The 18011-nt window shown below is 39.2% G+C and overlaps 1 protein-coding gene across 8 annotated transcripts in view; it reads right to left on the minus strand.

Annotated features, from left to right (window-relative positions):
* GRIA4 (glutamate receptor, ionotropic, AMPA 4) overlaps nucleotides 1–18011 on the minus strand; it is a 223209-nt gene that overhangs the window by 62280 nt on the left and 142918 nt on the right. For all 8 annotated transcript variants that reach the window (XR_001414519.1, XM_014965881.1, XM_014965882.1 and 5 more), the window contains exons 5-9: nucleotides 14403–14456; nucleotides 12228–12386; nucleotides 10227–10394; nucleotides 8481–8585; nucleotides 1273–1383 (exon numbers count right to left, since the gene is read on the minus strand). Coding sequence is in view for 7 of the 8 variants with exons in the window: in XM_014965881.1 (XP_014821367.1) it covers nucleotides 1273–1383; nucleotides 8481–8585; nucleotides 10227–10394; nucleotides 12228–12386; nucleotides 14403–14456 (597 nt within the window). In the remaining variant the exon portion in view is untranslated. The remainder of the gene's footprint in view (nucleotides 1–1272; nucleotides 1384–8480; nucleotides 8586–10226; nucleotides 10395–12227; nucleotides 12387–14402; nucleotides 14457–18011) is intronic.

An 18011-nucleotide genomic window follows, 5' to 3' on the forward strand; every position in this document is an offset into this window, starting at 1 on the left:
TTTTTTTTTTTTTTTTTTTTAGGAAAAAGATACATATATTTTAAATGTCCCATGCAAAAAAAATAAAATAAAATAAAATGTTACACAATTTGGTTAGGAGTTACATTCTGAATTGTTGTATAGTAGTTTGGTTGGTTTGCATCCTGAAATGATAATCTTCAACAGGAGATTTGTTAAGACATACATAATGTACAAATGCTGATAAACACTGTTGGAAATCTGGTAACTAACTGCATTTTCAATTAAGAAAATGTCTTGACACTTTCCTTTGGATTATTTTCAACGCTGTATTAACTTAGAAAAATTATTGCTAAACAACACATACAGAATATTCCTTCCCATTTGAGACACAGCTTATTCTAAAGGGTTAAAATATCTTGTCTAAATGAAGCGGGTGAAAAGGGCAGTGAACTGCAATGTAAAATCTTAAAAGCGGTCAAGTAAAGGTCACGCTTTGCCAGTTGGCCTTGACAAACATCAGCTTAAAAGGGCATGTCTGACTACAGAGGGAAAATTGTTAAGTATTTTGTTTAAAATACAGATTTGTAAGAAATGATGGTTTTGAAAAACTCCATATTAAAAATGTAAATGAATGAAACAACTGCATTATCCTTTGCAACCACTCTTTAAAAACATCAATAACACTGGAAAATCAATCCTCAAATATATTGTGATTTTATTAAAATGGAAATTTATTGAAATGATGAATAAATATATTAAGAAATTTGTTTTAATGCATCTAATAAATCCATGTTTTCACTCACAGTTAAAAGTAGATAACCCAGTTCTCGTTGTCTGACTGAACTACACTACCTAGAATTTTAGCTCTTGCTAATGCCAATTTTTTATTTATAATGTATCAAAAAAAAGGACACTGTCATTACAGGCATCTAATTTGATACCCTTTGGTCAGTTCTGTCATTTAGAGGTTTTGGGGTTTTCTCTTCTTCCAGTTTATTTTAAGTCAAGATTTATCAATTAGAGCTTGAAAGAATTCACTTATATTCCTGAGACTTGCTTTTGTAAAAAATGAAATAGATTGAATAAAGAAAAAAAACTACCACAACTCAATTTTAAAAACCTGATTTCAAGTGAATTATTATATTAAATGTGTACCAAAAAAACTCTGTACAGACATGACAGTCAAGATAATTAAGATATATGGTGCTCACCCTCCCACTAACCTAGGAACTGGCAGACTAAATTAGACCATAACTAGAAATGAGATTGTGTCACACATCGGTATAAGCATTAAAAAAAGAAACACCTTACCAGAATTGTAGTGACAACTACTGTTCTGTTCTCAATGGCTGAAGTGTCATTTCCAAGTGTAGGTTCATGCTGAATCAAAACTAATTTATCCATGTCATTCCAGTAACCAACCTGCAAAACAAAATGTATACAATTTACAGTAGAAAAGTCTACATTCTGCAAAATTACAAATATAAATGGTTGTAAGAACAACCGAGTGATCTGAAGATAATTTGGTACAAAAGGAAGTGCTCATAGACAGGCGACGGTGGTATGTATCTAACATTTTGGTGATACCATCTTGCACCACTGCTGCACAGTCTCAGAGCTGGTATTGCTGTCACTCAGCTGCTCCTGAATAATCTGAGCTCCAACCAGAGGCATAATTTAAATCTCACTCTCAATAGTTTGAAACCTTCCTGGGTCATAAATGCACTATAAGAATTTTTGCTCTCCACAAGAAAATTATCATTCACTAATCCTCCAGATCTTCTGGTCTTAGACGGACGAGTGAAAGACATGTGGATGACAGCTTTGCAATTCAGTGGCTGATCTCAATTCCCTGCTCCACCATGGGCCTGCCAGGAGACCTCAACCCGGGGACTTAACACCAGGCTTAACACCTACCTTAAAAGTCCTGTTATTAAAGCTTTCTTTACACTCGCTGGACAGACAGGTACCACCAGAGAGTGACTGAGCTCATGAGGGATAAGCACCCCTCCTAAAAAAAGTGCTTGATTTCCCCAATAACTATAAAGCACAGTGATTTCAGTCTAAAAGTGTCTCTGGTAAGTGCGTACAGGAAGGTGGAACAAATCAGGTTTTCACCTCCCTGGCTGCATTCAGGCTGCCCCAACCCTTCCCAGAGCAGCCTTATGGTGAAACAGCTGCTTTTGTTCATTGCTGGCTCTACTCTAGAAACAGGTTTGAATCACTCGTTCTTGTACTCCCATGGAGAAAAAACCCTCAAAAGTGGTATGCCTGCAATCAGAAGCCTCCCCTTAAATACTCTTAAATGCTCTTTGCAGTGCACACCACTGCAGCCCGCAGCTGTGCCCTCTGCATTGTTAGTGATGCTGCAAGAAATGAGTCAACATCCTTTTCTGAGAGGGCCCAGGGACGTGGCACTTGGAGACATGGTTTAGTTGGACTTAGCAGTGTTACGTTCATGGTTGGACTCGATGACCTTGAAGGTCTTTTCCAACGTAAATGATTCTATGATTCTGTGAAATGCCAAGCGGTTCATGACAATGGTCCCCTGTCTCTCTTACTTGGAGATGTCTAATTCCACCTCCCCACCCATCCTTTCAGCACGCCAGACATAGGTTCCTTAGCTGAAGCTGTTCTCACGTCTAACCTGTGACTCACTAGCAAACACTCCCCCTTTTCCCCTCCTTGCCGTTCTCTTTTCTGCTACTAGATCATGGTTGTCTGTGGACCCTCTGACAAGGTTGCTGGGGAATGGCTCAGTGCCTTTTCCTCTGACCCAGCACTGACAGCACTCAGCTCCACATCAAACAGACAACATGAACACAAACATGTCAGTAAAACAGCGCTCTAACCCCATCCAAAGGGGCTCTCCAGGTTCCTGAGAATGTGATGAATTAAGAAACTGATCTTTCTTCCTAGGAAAGGTGCAGACAGAAGCAATGGTGTTTAAGGGTTCCTATCAAAGAGGTTCAACTCAAGTTGGCACATCTCATTTTCAGAAGCACCTGGGGACCAGTCACTAGCAACCCTCCCTTCCCTCCTTCCTTCATTAATTAGGAGTTCATGAGACCAAGAGCTGGGAGAGAGGAACACCTTGTCAATCTTATCACAAGAAGAAAGGGAATTTTAGTAGAAAGTGGGCTCCAGACAGAGCTCCAGTGTAACTGTCAGTGCCAAAGGACAGTGTGTACCTTGGATGAAAAGACTTCAGTATGATGGAAAATGGCTAAATTATCAGATCAGTTATGCAGCTAATATTATTTCTAACATTATTGTAGAACCCAGACTAAAATTCACCACCACATAGGATTCTGCCCTCATGACATGGAGAAACACCTTGTTCAGATCAATGCAGTGATGTGATATGAGACTCTAGAAGTGCAGGGGAGTGCTTTTGCTTCCTGGTCTCATGTGCATTAAAGAATCCTGTATATTCTTAAAACAACCAACTTTATTCTTGAGTCTTACATTTACTATTTCATTATTTTCCTTTTTGAAAAAAAATTATGCAGGGGCAAGTAACTTTAGCAGTCCCTAGAGAGGTGTGCAGCCACACTCACCACAGAGAATTACAAATACATGAAGTAATTCAATATGAATGAGTGAGTAAGAGTCAATATGAGTGAATATTTTTTTCTATTAGTAAAGCAAACAAGCACAAACTTTTCCCATGCACAACTTCTGGTATATTTAGTTGAAATGTTCCTTTTCTCTTTGCAATTTCTATTACAGCACAGGACCCTTGATTTAGGTGTCTGCAGCTAACAGGAAGCTTCAGCATTGCTGATACAGTGGATAGGGAGGTTTTCTTCTGAGTAGGATGCACTGCTAATAAAGATTCTTTTTCATCCAGACAACTATAGAGTCACAGATACCATTGAAAACTGAAAATGTCAAGTTCCTGTCAGAAACTGTGACTAGCTAAAGGCAGAATACGTACACCAAAACCTGGGAGTTGGGGAAAGTCATTATAATAGTGAATGATTGTTTTTCATTGCACAATTCTTCGCTGCTGGAAAGTTCAGAAGGAAAGCAGAAAATGAATGATGTACTGTGTTATAAAAGTAAGTACCATATGAAAAAGCAGGCAGTGATAAAGGAGGCTTTTGAGGAATGGCAGGCATTTTTTAAAGGAATTTTAGCTTGTGTGGCTGGGTGTGAGTTTGTGTGTGTGCGTCTCAAACCTGCATTAAAGTAACTCTGGAACTGGATTACTGAATAAATATATAAGATATATGATGACACTTGTGTAACTATATAGATTCACAGTCATTCTGAGAGCACTAAATAACAATATGTTTTCTTATAAACACCTCAAATCCCCAAGGAAAAGAACTCCTCAAAGGACAGGACTGAATTCAGCTATTAAAGTACATCCAATTCTATTTGGATTGCAATTGGACTTTATAGCAGTTGCATCCACTTATACAGAGGCTGAATTTGTCTTTTAGGAAACAATATTGCAAAAATATCTACCTCAAAGTAAATTTGTCACAACAGCATGGCATTTGAACGAATAGTGTCATTTCTGAAGGCCTGTGTACCTTGTAGCAGTCACCGAAGTGCTCCTGCTGAAGCCCATGAGTTATTAAGGGCAACAGAATACTCCAAAATTTTCCTGTTAGTTATTGCCCAAATTGCCATTTAAGACCCAAAGCTTAGAATGCCATGTGCATGTACATGTATACGTATATGCTTTGTTTACATTTTTTCCTCTTTTATTTCTTTTAAATCTTGGTAACATGATGAATGGTGAATGACAGAATCACAGAATGATTGAAGTGGAAAGGGATCTCTGGAGGTCACCTGGTCCATCCCCCCTGCCATCCCTAGAGCCAGCTGCCCAGGATCACGTCCGGATGACTTTTGAATATTTCCAAGGAAGGAGACTCCGAAACCTCCCTGGGCAACCTGTGCCAGTGCTTGGTCACACTCACAGTAAAAAAGTATTTCCTGATGTTCAGAGGAAACCTCCTGTGTCCCACTTTTTGCCCGTTGCCTCTGGCCCTGGGCACCACTAAAAAGAGCCCGGCACAATTTTCTTTGCATCCTCCCTTCAGGTGTTTGTATACATTGACAAGATCCCTCTTGATCCTTCTCTTCTCCAGGCTGAACCGTCCCAGCCCTCTCAGCCTTTCAGAAGAGGTGCTCTGGTCCCTTCTGGCCTTTTGCTGGAATCTCTATAGTCTGTCCATGTTTCTCTTGTATTGAGGAACCCAGAACTGAACACAGTCTCCAGGTGTGGCCACACCAGCGCTTAGTAAAAGGGAATAATCACCTCCCTTGACTTGCTGTCAATATTTTGTCTAATGTAGCCCTGGACACCATCAGCCTTCTTTGCTGCAAGGGCATACTACTGGCTCATGTTCTACTTGGTACCGACAAGGACTTCCAGTGGCGTTTCTGCCAAGCTGTTTTCCAGCCCGGTGATGCTCAGCATATATTGGTTCCTGGCATTGTTCCTCCCAGGTGCAGGACTTTGCATTTCTCCTTGTTGAACTTCATGAGGTTCCTGTTGACTAATTTCTCCAGCCTGTCAAGGTGTCTGTGGATGGTAGCCTAACTTTCTGACATATCAGCCTCCTAAATTGGTGTCATCCGCAAACTTGCTGGTGGCACAATCTGCCCCAGATCCACATCACTCATGAAGATGTTAACCAGGACTGGACCCCTGTGGTAAACTGCCAGTTACTGGCCTCTAATGGGACTTCAGGCACCATTGATCATCATCCCCTGGGCCTCGCCCTTCAGCCAGGTTTCAATCCGTCTCATTGTCCGCTTACGCAGCTCCTACACCAATAAGTTCTTTGGGAGGATCTTACGAGACACAGTGTCAAAGACCTTAGTGAAATCCAGGTAGACAATATCCACTGCTCTCCCCTCACCTGCCAGGCCAGTCATTTCATTGCAGAAGTTTATCAAGTTGATCAAGTGTGATTTCCCTTGGGTGAAGTCAGCCATGCTGACTACTCATGATGATTTTCTTGTCCTTATGTGCCTGGAAATGGTTTTCATCACCTTCCAGGGACTGAAGTATAGTTCCCTGGGTTCTCCTTCCTGCCCTTCTTGAAGAGAGGAGTGACATTTAATTTCCTCCAGTATTCAGACACTTATCCCAATCTCCATGATCAGTCAAAGATTATTGAGTGTCCTCAAAATGCCATCTGCCAGTTCCCTCAGCTGGCTCCTCATCCATCCCCAAGCAGAGCTCCATGTACTCCAGCTGCTCTCACACATAAACGGTAACTCCCCCTCTCATCTTCCCTGCTTGTCCTTCCTGAACAGCCTGTATGGCTTTGCTACAACACTCCAGCCATCCCACCACATCTCCATGATCTTTCTCCTCACATCCTTTCCCCTCCCTGGCAGGTTTTGTTACTGTTTTGCAGACAAGAACCAATTAAGAAATGCTGCATAAATTAAACTAATATGACCATTGGCTATTCTTTCCCATTTTATTAAACTATATTGAAGTCTGCCTCTGACTAGCTGTGACTAGCTGACCTCTGACTAGCATTTTGTAATGCTCTGTTCATATTCTTAAAGCTGTGGGCAACAAAAAAACCCTTTTTCTAAAGATTAGAGGCATGCGTTACTCTTGCTGGAAAGGCTAGTCCTGAAAAGATATTGCTGGGTGACTCATAAGTCATGTTATGTAGGACAAGAGGAGAAGACATTAAAAGTGAAGGCCTCTTAGTTCAATCAAGTATAGCCATTTCTCACGTATTATATAGGATTTGTCAGGCTGCAGCACATAATTGGTCCAATGATCACAAATAAAATACTATGTAATACATGAGAAATAAATTCTTGTGAGTAGCCAGATCTGTCAAAGTTGTTATGGCTTGTTATATCAAAAACAGGTAATGCCTTAAGAGTGGCAGAGAGGCATGACTGGAAAGGTAAGAAAAGCACCTTAGTACCCCAGCACAGCACAGAAATAGCTCCTCTTTTGGCAGCCACCCTACCCTTCAAATTGCAGGCAAGAAGAGACAGTGGGGTCATCCCTGCAGTGGTGCCAGCAAGACACCTCTCTCAAAACAGGTGACAAATATTGAAAGAGGAACAATGCGCCACTTTTGACAGTTCGCTGCCAGGCAAATACCCTAACGAGTTACTGAAGTTGTGACTTAATTAACCACATCTTTTCCACCTTGCCTTCCCTCCTGTACAATTGGGAATGGGGGATGGAATGGTCATATTTCACCACTTGCCTTCGATGCACCCCGGCCACCCGTGCATCCTCCTGGCTGCCGACAGCGCAGCGCACAGCCTGGAAGGGAGCAGGGGTGGCAGCAAGGTCAGACACACCACCTGGCAGAAGACATGGGGCTTTCCAAGAGAGCAGAAAGACAGACTCACCCTGCCCAATTTATTCTTCAGCCATCTGTCCTACCTTCAAAAAGCAACTGCAACACTACACCTCATACACAGGCACATGCTTTGCTTTGGTCTACAGCTCTCCACCACAATACACCAGCAGTTTGTTCACACCAATATGTAATTTTGCTCTGGGTCTGCAGTTTAACACTCTGCTTCCTCATCACTGTGGCATATAACTGTCTTTACAGGGGCACACAGATCCCCTGTGCAAGCTTGTCACCTCCGGCCCAACAGCCGGGGACTACTTATTTCAATTCTGATTGTCTTGGCCCTACTCAAGCAGCCATATTCTCCTATTCACCATTATCTTTTCACTTTTTCTTGTTGTGATAACCTTGCAAATAGAACAGGCCACAGTGTCTCCAAAGGAAATAAAATCCTTGAGCATGAGTGCATTTTATGATCTTTATTTGATTTATACTATGAAAAATTATAGATTTCAGCACAGAAGAGAAAGGGCTAGCAAAGTACCTGGGCTTATCTTTTCAAAGTGATTGTGCTGAGTGATAAGCTATATGCATTCAGACATGAAGGATCTGCTTATATATATATTAATGTGTTTGCCTAAAATTGCTTACGAGCAACCAATCAAGTACACAGGATTAGATACTGCAATTAATTTCAGAAAATATAAGAATGCAGGGTATTCTCTCTTCTTCCTCTCTCCTCTCCTTTACCTCTTAAAAGCCCTGTTAGTTATAGCCTATGATTCTTATTTACACAGAAGACACAAATGATCCAGCCTAAAAATGCCAGTAATTTGCAAGATAGATAGAAATCTTTGGATAATATAGAAGTCTGCTCTTCAGACTTCTGACCACTTCCCATCACCCAGCAGCCTAGTAACATGCCATGCAGCTGGTCTTCATTAGCATGCTTGACTGAGTGACATGCCACCTCTCCAAGATGCACGTTTGGTTTTGACCCCAAATTTGTTGCACTGAATAATAGTATCTAGTAGAAAATCCAGTTTAAATCTGCTTCCAGCAGATTTTCATGCAGATTATGCATGTATTCAATACATTATCTTTTTTAAAACCACACAGTAGTCCATTTTAATATAAGTTTGCATAATAATTTCATTGCACATAACTCATTTATATGATAGTAGGATAATAAACATTGTCAGCACGTACCTTCCGAGGGCCCGTGTTCTTCAGTTCAAAGACATCCATGGTGTAGTTGACTCTGCGACCATAGTGGTCAAATTGAACATTTCCTGTCAATCCTTGTATTCGAACCTACAAATTGAAGAAAAAGCATAATGAGAATCAAACCTTTTATTCTTTATTCCAAATGTCACAAAGCAGTGAAAGTTACCCTTGCTATGTCCTTAGATTACCATAACAACACTACTCTAGAATAGACAAGCATTGTAAAGCAAAAAAGTTGGCTATTTTTCCTTTGTATTCCCTTTTCTTGTGAAACCAGGCTCAAAATAGGCTTAGATATGCCGGTATCTAAATGCTAGCAAAGACACACAATGGACCTTCTCTTCTTTCATGCTGTGCAGCTCAACACCTTTCAGCTGCAGGTCCTAAAGAGAAATATATTTTTTACCATCCTTATCACTGATGCAGAATACTTCGGATCACAGGAAATAAACCTAAAGGATGTTCAGCCTGAGCTCGTATATCTTTTTAGCCTACGCTCTGGTGGATTAAATTTATAAATTGAGTATATATTGCTCATCAAGGTAAACCTGACAACAGCCTTGGCCCCAGTAAAGCAATTTACTATCACAGAAGATGGGTGACACGCATAGGGATTGAAAAGAGTGTTTTCTAAGCCTCAGAGTGGAGAAGGACAGATGTAAAGCTGTAAGTTTGGCTGTGGCAGTTTTCCACCACCTGTGTCTCAGCTGAAACCAGAACTCTTATTTTTTTTTCTTTCAGCGCTTTACTGCCTCATCAAAGGATATCCAGATTGTGGTCCTTATCCCAAAGAAGCCATGGCCATATTGCTGCTGACTTTGATTCTATTAGGATCTGGCCACCCAAACCTCTTTGGCCAGATTCAAAGGCTCATGCTGTCTGCCCTAACACAGAAGCCTGACTGCATGATTATCACAATTGTTACAGATCTGTGCAACTACACCGAGTATGCGAAGCATACAAAATGCTTTATTTCTCTCCCTAAGAGACAGGATGTGGATTTAAACCACTTAGTCCTTCTCTCTGTCCATTTCTATCTCTGCCGATTTTTCTCCAGGACTGAAACCTTGGCTTCCAGGCACAGAGCTGCCAGCTCTGTCAGCAGTCACTTCTCCTCAGCAGTTTCTCCTGAGTGGAGCCTGCTCATTTGCAATGATTTAAATTCTACTGCAGGATTTTTATTTTCTTACTGTCCCATTCAAAGGAAAGGCTAAATCGTCTTGACAGAGATCTGGAACTTTCTAGGCATCCATATTCATCAGGAATTTAAAATCCTGACATCAGAGAACAATAGCTCTGGGTTATTTCTTTTTAAAGAAAAAAATACTACCTATGTGATTTCCCTGGGAAAAATCTGCTTTTATGCAAGATGACAGAAACATATTTGAAAGGTTATATTATGTAGCTATACCTTTTTCCTTAAATTACAATATCTGTGCAGCCAGGTTATATGCAAAAGTAACAGATGAGCTCACCAGTTCGGTGGAGGACATCCCAACTATCTTAACAGAACTAACAGAAGTTTCAAATAGTAGTAGTTTCCCTCCACTTTCATCCCAAGTTATAAACCAGAACAACCAGAACAGCCCCAGCTGTTTCCAAATGGCAAATGAAAAATAAATTTGACCTCTCCCATTGCTCAACTTGTGTGTAATATCTTTCAAATCATACAGTGGACAACTAGTATATAATATTCACAAAGATCACTAGAATAAAGCCTCCTCTTACCTGTTTTAATGTCCTCTCCATATCAATTCCTTGACCCCATGGGGCTGCAGGGTTAGCAAGACAATCACCAGCATTTCCTCTCCTTGAAATATCAATCTTTTGTCTTCGGAGATTACGGAAGGTTTCAGCCATCACAAGGACTCCGTCATATGTTAATGCAGAGGTATACTAAATAGATGAAAAAACATACCACTTTAGTGTTGGCATGTCTTTACAAAAAATCTGCAGTCTCTGGTATTTCTAGTTTGATTCATTATACAGCAGTTTCCACACCTGCATTTAGAAAAAAGCTCTCCTCAAAATCAAAAGCAAGGATTTGGACAGGAACAAAGGAACAACTGCAGGACTGAAAAGAATACATTTCAGTAGCTCCAGCTTTAAAACAGTATTTCTTATGGGTAGCAAAACCTTCCTCTGAATGATTATTAAAAGAAAAAAATTAAACTGGAGATATTCAAGTCTTACATATTTTTTTTTCAGTTGTCTTATATGTTAGATAATAACCCCACCCATCCAACTTACTCAAAAGAAAAGAAAGAAACAGTAACTCAGTGAGAAAATATAACTGAAAGAAACGCATGGCTAATGAGCAGAAATCTGGGCTATTGGACTTGTTAAGAATGATCAAGGGTACGTTCTTCCAACTGGTATACATACACCTATGATGGCTCTCCGAATGACACAGGGCACTGAACAGTCTACATTTCTACACTAACTACAGTAGCTGCCTTAGGTTGAGAACGTGCCAAATGAAATGCGTAGAGCAACTCTTCAACAGCTGTTAGCCTGGAGCCACATAAACAAAGGGACATTTTTGCAGTATGGTCCTCTGATGAACATACTGCACCAGGAGAAGTTGCTAACATGCCCAGGGCTGCTATTGATACGCCCTGTAACTTCCAAAATTTAAATTCACTTATTCAAGTCTAATTTCCTTCATTTCATTTGTCTTGCATGTTATAAGCTCTTTGGGACATGGTTTATCTTTATGATCTCAAATTTTGGTTATCCATAAGTGAATTCCGTGCAGTTCAGTTTAATCATGCTGACTTCTCAGAAGGAGACAGCACAATCCTGTTTCTGTGGCAAGGAGTCCCATAAGTTAAATTGTTCCCATCACCAGCACTTGGAGGCATCTGCACACCATAGACCACAGCATCCATAGCTGATTTTTTTTAGCCGCAGAACATAAATTTCTTGAGTATTCACAAAATGATGTAGCTATGTTTTGTATTATCCATGTTGATAGTTACTCTAGACTTTGTCAACCTACCCCTCTTCCAGCTGAGGAAGGGCTGATAGCTTATCTTTGCACAGTGCCCAGCACAAAGCAGCCCAACCTCAGCTAGGTGTGATATATATTAGTTCATATAATAACAAAACTATTTTGATGAAGTCATATTTATGACTATGTTGTGATCTGCCTTCCAAGAAAATAATAGGGGAGATAAATATTTTCTTATCCATCTGTGAGGGATTAGGATAGAGGAGTACTGGAATGTAATTTCACTCTAAAATCGTGCCTGAAAGTGGTTACTACACCAGGTTTTGAGGTGGATAGATTTTCCAGAGGAAACCGTAAATTAAAATATAAGTTAAAATTGCTTAAATTTACAATTGTGGTTACATCTCATATAGAAAAGAATTGGCTGTTGGGAGAGCTCTGCATTCTAAGTGAATCTAGATAATTAGACTAATTCATGTAAAATTGGTTGAAATTAAGTTGTCAGTTAAGCATTTGACCTTTAATTCCTGTCAGTAAAGGGGTGAAGTTGGAGAATAAGTGACAAAGGACATTAAAGTACATCAGTGAAATGTGTTGCAGTTTGTGTTTCTATCATGCGATCATAAAGATAGGCATAATTAGTTGCCAGTAATAGTAAGATCAACTGTCGCCTTCTTTGCCTAAATATTAAGGTCTTCATATATGTATTCAACAATGTTAATCAGAAATTAGAACACTTGAGGATATCTTTGGTAATGCTTCAGATCAGCCAATACCTTTGGTGGGGTTTCAGATCCTGGGTATTCTCTCTGGTCCAGCTTCTTCCAGCGCTGCATCAGCTTAGTTACCATTGGGGTACTGAAATCTACCAGCTGAAATCCAGTCACATTGGCTCCTCCATGCATAAATCTCTCCAGAGAAATATCTTTGAAACCCTAGAAAATCAATTCAAGATTTTGTTTGTCCTTGTGCCCATTGTGGGTCCAATCTGTTCCAGGTCAGAAAGGCAGCATAAAGAACGTACAGCAACAGGTTTTCATTAAAGTCCAAAATGTGAAACCAGAGCATAATGTTGCGCCTTTGTTGATAACTTCCATTTGTTTAATAAAGTATGAAAAAACCCCAAGAAATAAATTTCCCACATCATTGCTTAGGGTGGTCTTGACAGCTAAGCAACACACTGCTGGAAATGGCAGACAGTTTTTGAAGAAATGCCTTTGGTGAATCAACTGAAAAGTGCCTGCAGAATATTAAAGTCTTAATCCAATTTCCATCAAAGCTGGCAGATTTGAATGAGCACTGTACTAGTACTTTGATCAATATATCCTTGTTTCTTTGCACCTTTGCAAAATGGACAAGACTATTTTGAAAATACATTAATTCTGAGGTTCATTGTTTAGGCTGAAGGTGTCTGACATAATGAAATAATATAACAGACACTAGAAGGCAGAGATAGGTCATGAGGATCTCCCTGTTAGTGCAAGGAAAACATAATATCAAAATCACACTTTTGTGAAATATGATGGTGGTAGCTCCCAGATTTGCTACATATTGAAAGCCTAGAGTGAAATCCAACACTGAAAGAAAAAATTAATGTATACTTCTTGACTTATTAGTTTCTCAGGCTAATCTGTTCAGCATGCATAAAGACAAATTCTGTAGTAAAATTTGCTTTTACAGACGTAACTGAGCTTCAAGAAAATGCATAATTCAAACTGCTAAAGCAAGCTAAGAAGCAGGCATGAATCTTTGTGCTCCCTTCCCAGCTGCTATGCTTAATGCTAGCTCAGAGGTACCTTAATTTTATTTTCTTATATTCCTCTGATTGGCATTTTTTAGTGCAAACAGATGTATATTATCATACTTAACTTAAAAAAGAGAGATTAAGGAAAAAAATTCTGGGGTACTGACCCAATACCTGGGGGATAAAACCTCTAATGACAGAGATTTGATTCATGTCCTAAAGGATACTGACAGTAAACATAAAAGGTGATGCATCAGGAAGTTGTATTACCCACATTATTGAACAGCCAGTAGACAGCCAGGTGTGCCTCTGCTGAAGCAGATGAGTAGATGTGCCTGTCTCCACTGTATATCCCACTAGCAGTTCACTAGTTCATCTGGTTCCTTGTTTACAGCAACTATTTTGCATGGGAAAAGTTACTTGGGGAACTATAAATTTGTACTGCTGAAAATCTAATTTGTAAGACCAAAGAGAATAGACACGCCTGAGGTCTTAAAAATAATCTGAAGTGATCTTAAGTTAAGGTACAAAGCACAATAAAATATTTCATGTCAAGTAAAATTCCTTGAGGGAGAGTAAAACCAAAACAATTTAAAGCATAGACTAGACTCTGTCCTACATTCACTATGCTTAGCCAGGCAGGTATAAAGAATGAGTTATTTTAATAATAAATAAAAAATTTTAATAATAAATAAAAAACATTTACTCTTTCTTTGCCCTCTTCTGAACGTATTACATTTACTCTTTCTTTGCCCTCTTCTGAACGTTATCTGTGTTAATGTGCGGTTTAGACTTAGAGTGAAAATACTGAACTAGTAATTTGACTGGAAATAGTTGATCTTACAGCAAAGTGAACATTCCCTGGAGAATGTAGAAAAGCTACCTCAAGAACTGTTATGTTAGTAGTATTAAATGATAAGTCAAAAATCAAAGTGTAGTTCTGTAAATTCTAATTCAGCCACAAGATACAGTTAGCAGTCCTTTATGCTACATTGATTCTGATAAAATTTAAGAGGGTAACATTGTGCCCTTCTGGTCTCCATGGCTGTAACAACAAAACCAAGTTCTTTTACGCACCATAAAAACTATTATGCACAACCACATGTTAGTGACAAATGGCAAATGTTGTGTGAAGTGCGATAACTTTGAAGCAAAACTGAGTGTTTCACTTACCGAGCAAGGGTATAATTCTAGAAAAGTATCTTACCAGGTTGGCAACAATATAATGGTATCCTTTAACATGCTTTCCCACGCTCACAATCTGTGGGAGAGAAATAAGAAGAAAGAAAAAAAACAATGTCATATTGTTTTCTCTAGAAAGGTGTTTTCACAGCCAGAGAGATATAAATTCTGAAACACGTTACATCAGTAATATAATGTTGAGAATCTTTCTCCAATAACATAGCCATAACTTTCCAGGTGCTTAATCATGGGAAAAAGTTAAAATGAAAGTGAGTAAAGTAATGAACTGGTAATCTAAGTGTCATCTGTATGATTGAAAATGTTACTGTAGCATACTATTTTATCAAATACAGCAATTATCTATGGGATACAAATTCAATAGGAGGAGGTCACACATTAAGTAGAAAGCCTACCAGCTGATGCACCTTTTCATTTTAAATAAGTGTAGAATTTATGAATCAAACTGGGTTTTCATCTCATGGAATCGAAGCTGTTTGCCCTTGAGATGGTCAAGTACTATGAGTGTTATTCAGCTCTTAGTAATATGCAGCACTTACTAATACACTTTGGAAACCGGTACGAGCTGAGGTCAAAGCAAGAATGGACAGTGAGGCTGCCCTTGAGTCTTTAACCGAAATACCCATGGAGTGAAGCAAAAAGGGAACAACCACGATGTGCAGCTGCTAAAGTCATGATATGGCAAGATCAACAGGGTTTAGACAAAACCTATGTCAGCCTGTGCCTTGTATCAATATTATTGCCATTTCTATGGAATGCCTCTTATTTAACGTGCTAAAAATCAATAATGAGGAGAGAATATGTTGTCAGCAGAAAATGGTGTTAATATTTTCATTACAGGTTAAAGCTGCTTTTACTAAAGAAACTAACAATAATGCCTGTAACATGCAGCTTGCACTTATTAGCAGTACAAAGTCCTTTTAACTCTTATTTTTGGTAGTCTACCACTCATTTAGAAAAAGTCTGCTTGCAGCCCAAATATGTATGGTTTTTTCCTCCTCATTTACTCATCTGCACAAAGCATTTTAGCTTTCCAAATGATTAAATAAGATATAGGCGAAAGTTTCCCATGTGGTGCAGATACTCAATAAGTAATGGGAAACATAGATCTGTCTCCTCTCTGGCTTTGAAATCTTAGCTCTAGGCACTGTCCTGAAGAATTGGCAAATTCTTGCCTTCATGGATTGCACCTCATGTTCAAAAGACACAACATTCACTAAGCCTTGCAGCCCCTTTTCCCAGTGTAGAAAAAAAAATAAAATAAAAAAATTGCATTTTGGAGATGAAAGACAAGCCGCGGAAGGAGTGAATAATTTGGCCAAAGACATCTCAAGATCCAGGATCTAAATCTGGATTAAGACTTGGAAATGTTTGATTCCCAGCTCTGTTCCAGTAAGTCAATTTGCTCCTACACAAGAGTGGAAGGGAAAGTCAGAGGTGGCACAAGCATCCTGTCAGAACTGTTTTAATTTCATTATTTTAAAGGAATAAAGTGAATAAGGAATTTGTCTGTTACACTTTTGATCTTCTTGCTTACCAACCTCTATTGTGTATTTTTAGTCTGTAAATGATCATATACAAAAAGCAAAACATAAGCTAAAAAAAACCCAAACAAAAGACACTGCACCCCCAAGCATGAGCAGCTTGCTACCCTTCATATAAATAAATTGCCTATTTTGGACCCCATCAGATTCCATTAAGATCAGTGATTAAATTCCATTGCTACATGTTTATTTGGTAGTGGCAGACAGCAAGAGGGAAAAATCACATTTTTGCCTATTGCCAACTCAACACATGAGGAGGGTGCTGTCAAGCCATTTTTTTTGCCCTCAATACAAAGGGCCCAACTCCCTGCTGGCACAAGGAAAGAGTTCAATGGCTTCAATGGGGATGTGATCCCCGACACCAATAATGCTTTTACATCTGTACTCTTTCAGCAATCCGTGGTAATGAATATATGTTTGTATTGTCATTATAGGGAAACTGATATAGATAAAAACCTTGTATTTTTAAATAACTAGGGCATCACAGTTTATCTATAAGTGGACTGGCATGATTTAAGATGTATGTGACACAGTAACTGTGCACCAGATCCTCAGTGTGGGCAAATCACAGCAACTCCCTTTGAGCTCTTGGAAGTTGACATAGCTTTGCCAATTAACACCCTTAGTGATCTGTCCCCTGGTTTGGTTTTGTAACACAAATTGTGACGATCATTGCAATGTATCAGTCAAATAAAACAAGCACATGATCAACCTGCAACTGTTGAGGCACATCAGATACATGTCCGTAGTTGTCACAGTCAAAATAAGCAAATACTGCAAATGATTAACCAGATTTGCTTCTGTGCTGGCAAATGCAACTAGAAATGACTGCAGAATTCCTGGATTTAATGTGAATGATACAGAATATTTTGGAAAAAAAAATAAATTGAATTTTTCAGTGTATTCTCTCAAAACTTGTCTCTTAGGGTGAGTGATAAAGGTTCGTGTTTATGTATCATCTAGTTGTCTTAACTTCCTTTATAGTCAGTGGAAAGAGCAGGCACTTTAAGGAAATGACTCATCTTATCCTAAAGCACATGTCTAAAATTAATTAGACAGCTTGTGCCCTGAAAATGCATATTTTTCTGCACTGACTAGAAAAAGAGTTGATGATGATTAGCTCTGATGTAGACACCTACATTTTATATCCCTAATGTTAACTTAGACGAATTTCACCCAAAGAAAGTTGATCATGCAGAGAAGAGAAATTATGCTATATGGCTTGCATTTCCAACCAAGACTGGATACAATTCTGATTTTGAATTTGAAAATGTTTATGGTTATTCATCACATGTAGTCTGCAGACCAGGAATTGCTTACGATTTAGGAAAAAAAAAGTGCTTGTTTAGTGAAACAGCTTTCTATGAGCATCTCATACTTTTGAATATCCAAAATATACAGTCACCTTTCTCTCTCAAGTACTCAAAGCTGCAGATTATGATCTATAAAATAGGATACGAATTCTTGCTACCCGAAGAACCACCTTTCTCTATACTGTACTTCTGCACTGAGATAAATTGAAGCAATGAACTTTAACCCTTCATAACAAGAGAAGGAGTTTCTGACAGCTATTCAGTCTGGAATACAAACTCTCACACTTCTCTATTCTGTAAGTGCTCAGCAGTCACTACAGCTTTAACAGAGATGAGATCTCAACCATTCCACACACATAACAATAGATATTGTCCAGAACTGCAAATTAAACAGATGAATGCTGGTGAATGAGCTACAAATATTTTTCTTCTATCACCGAGGGGAGAGGAGGTGGGGTGTAGGAGACTCAGCAAATCTATTCTGAAAGGGAAAAACAGGACTGAGATTTTGACAGATGAGAAAGTGTTCCAGAATCCCTTTCTTAGAGAAGTTCATTAAGTCTCGGGGTACCTTAAAAACTCAGCTACTTCTTTGTGCACCCCTAAATTTAGACCGAAGGGCCAAGCTCAGTCACAGTCCAGAGGGAGAGCAGAGTTGCGTTGCCTAACATCTACATTGCAAGTAGCGTAGTTGGTAGGACAGGATCTGTACAGCAAAACCACTGGTGCTATGGAGCCAGCATCCATAGCATGTGTGTT

The sequence above is a fragment of the Calidris pugnax genome, unplaced genomic scaffold (assembly GCF_001431845.1).
Source record: "Calidris pugnax isolate Ruff unplaced genomic scaffold, ASM143184v1 scaffold20, whole genome shotgun sequence".
Taxonomy (NCBI): Eukaryota; Metazoa; Chordata; class Aves; order Charadriiformes; family Scolopacidae; genus Calidris; species Calidris pugnax.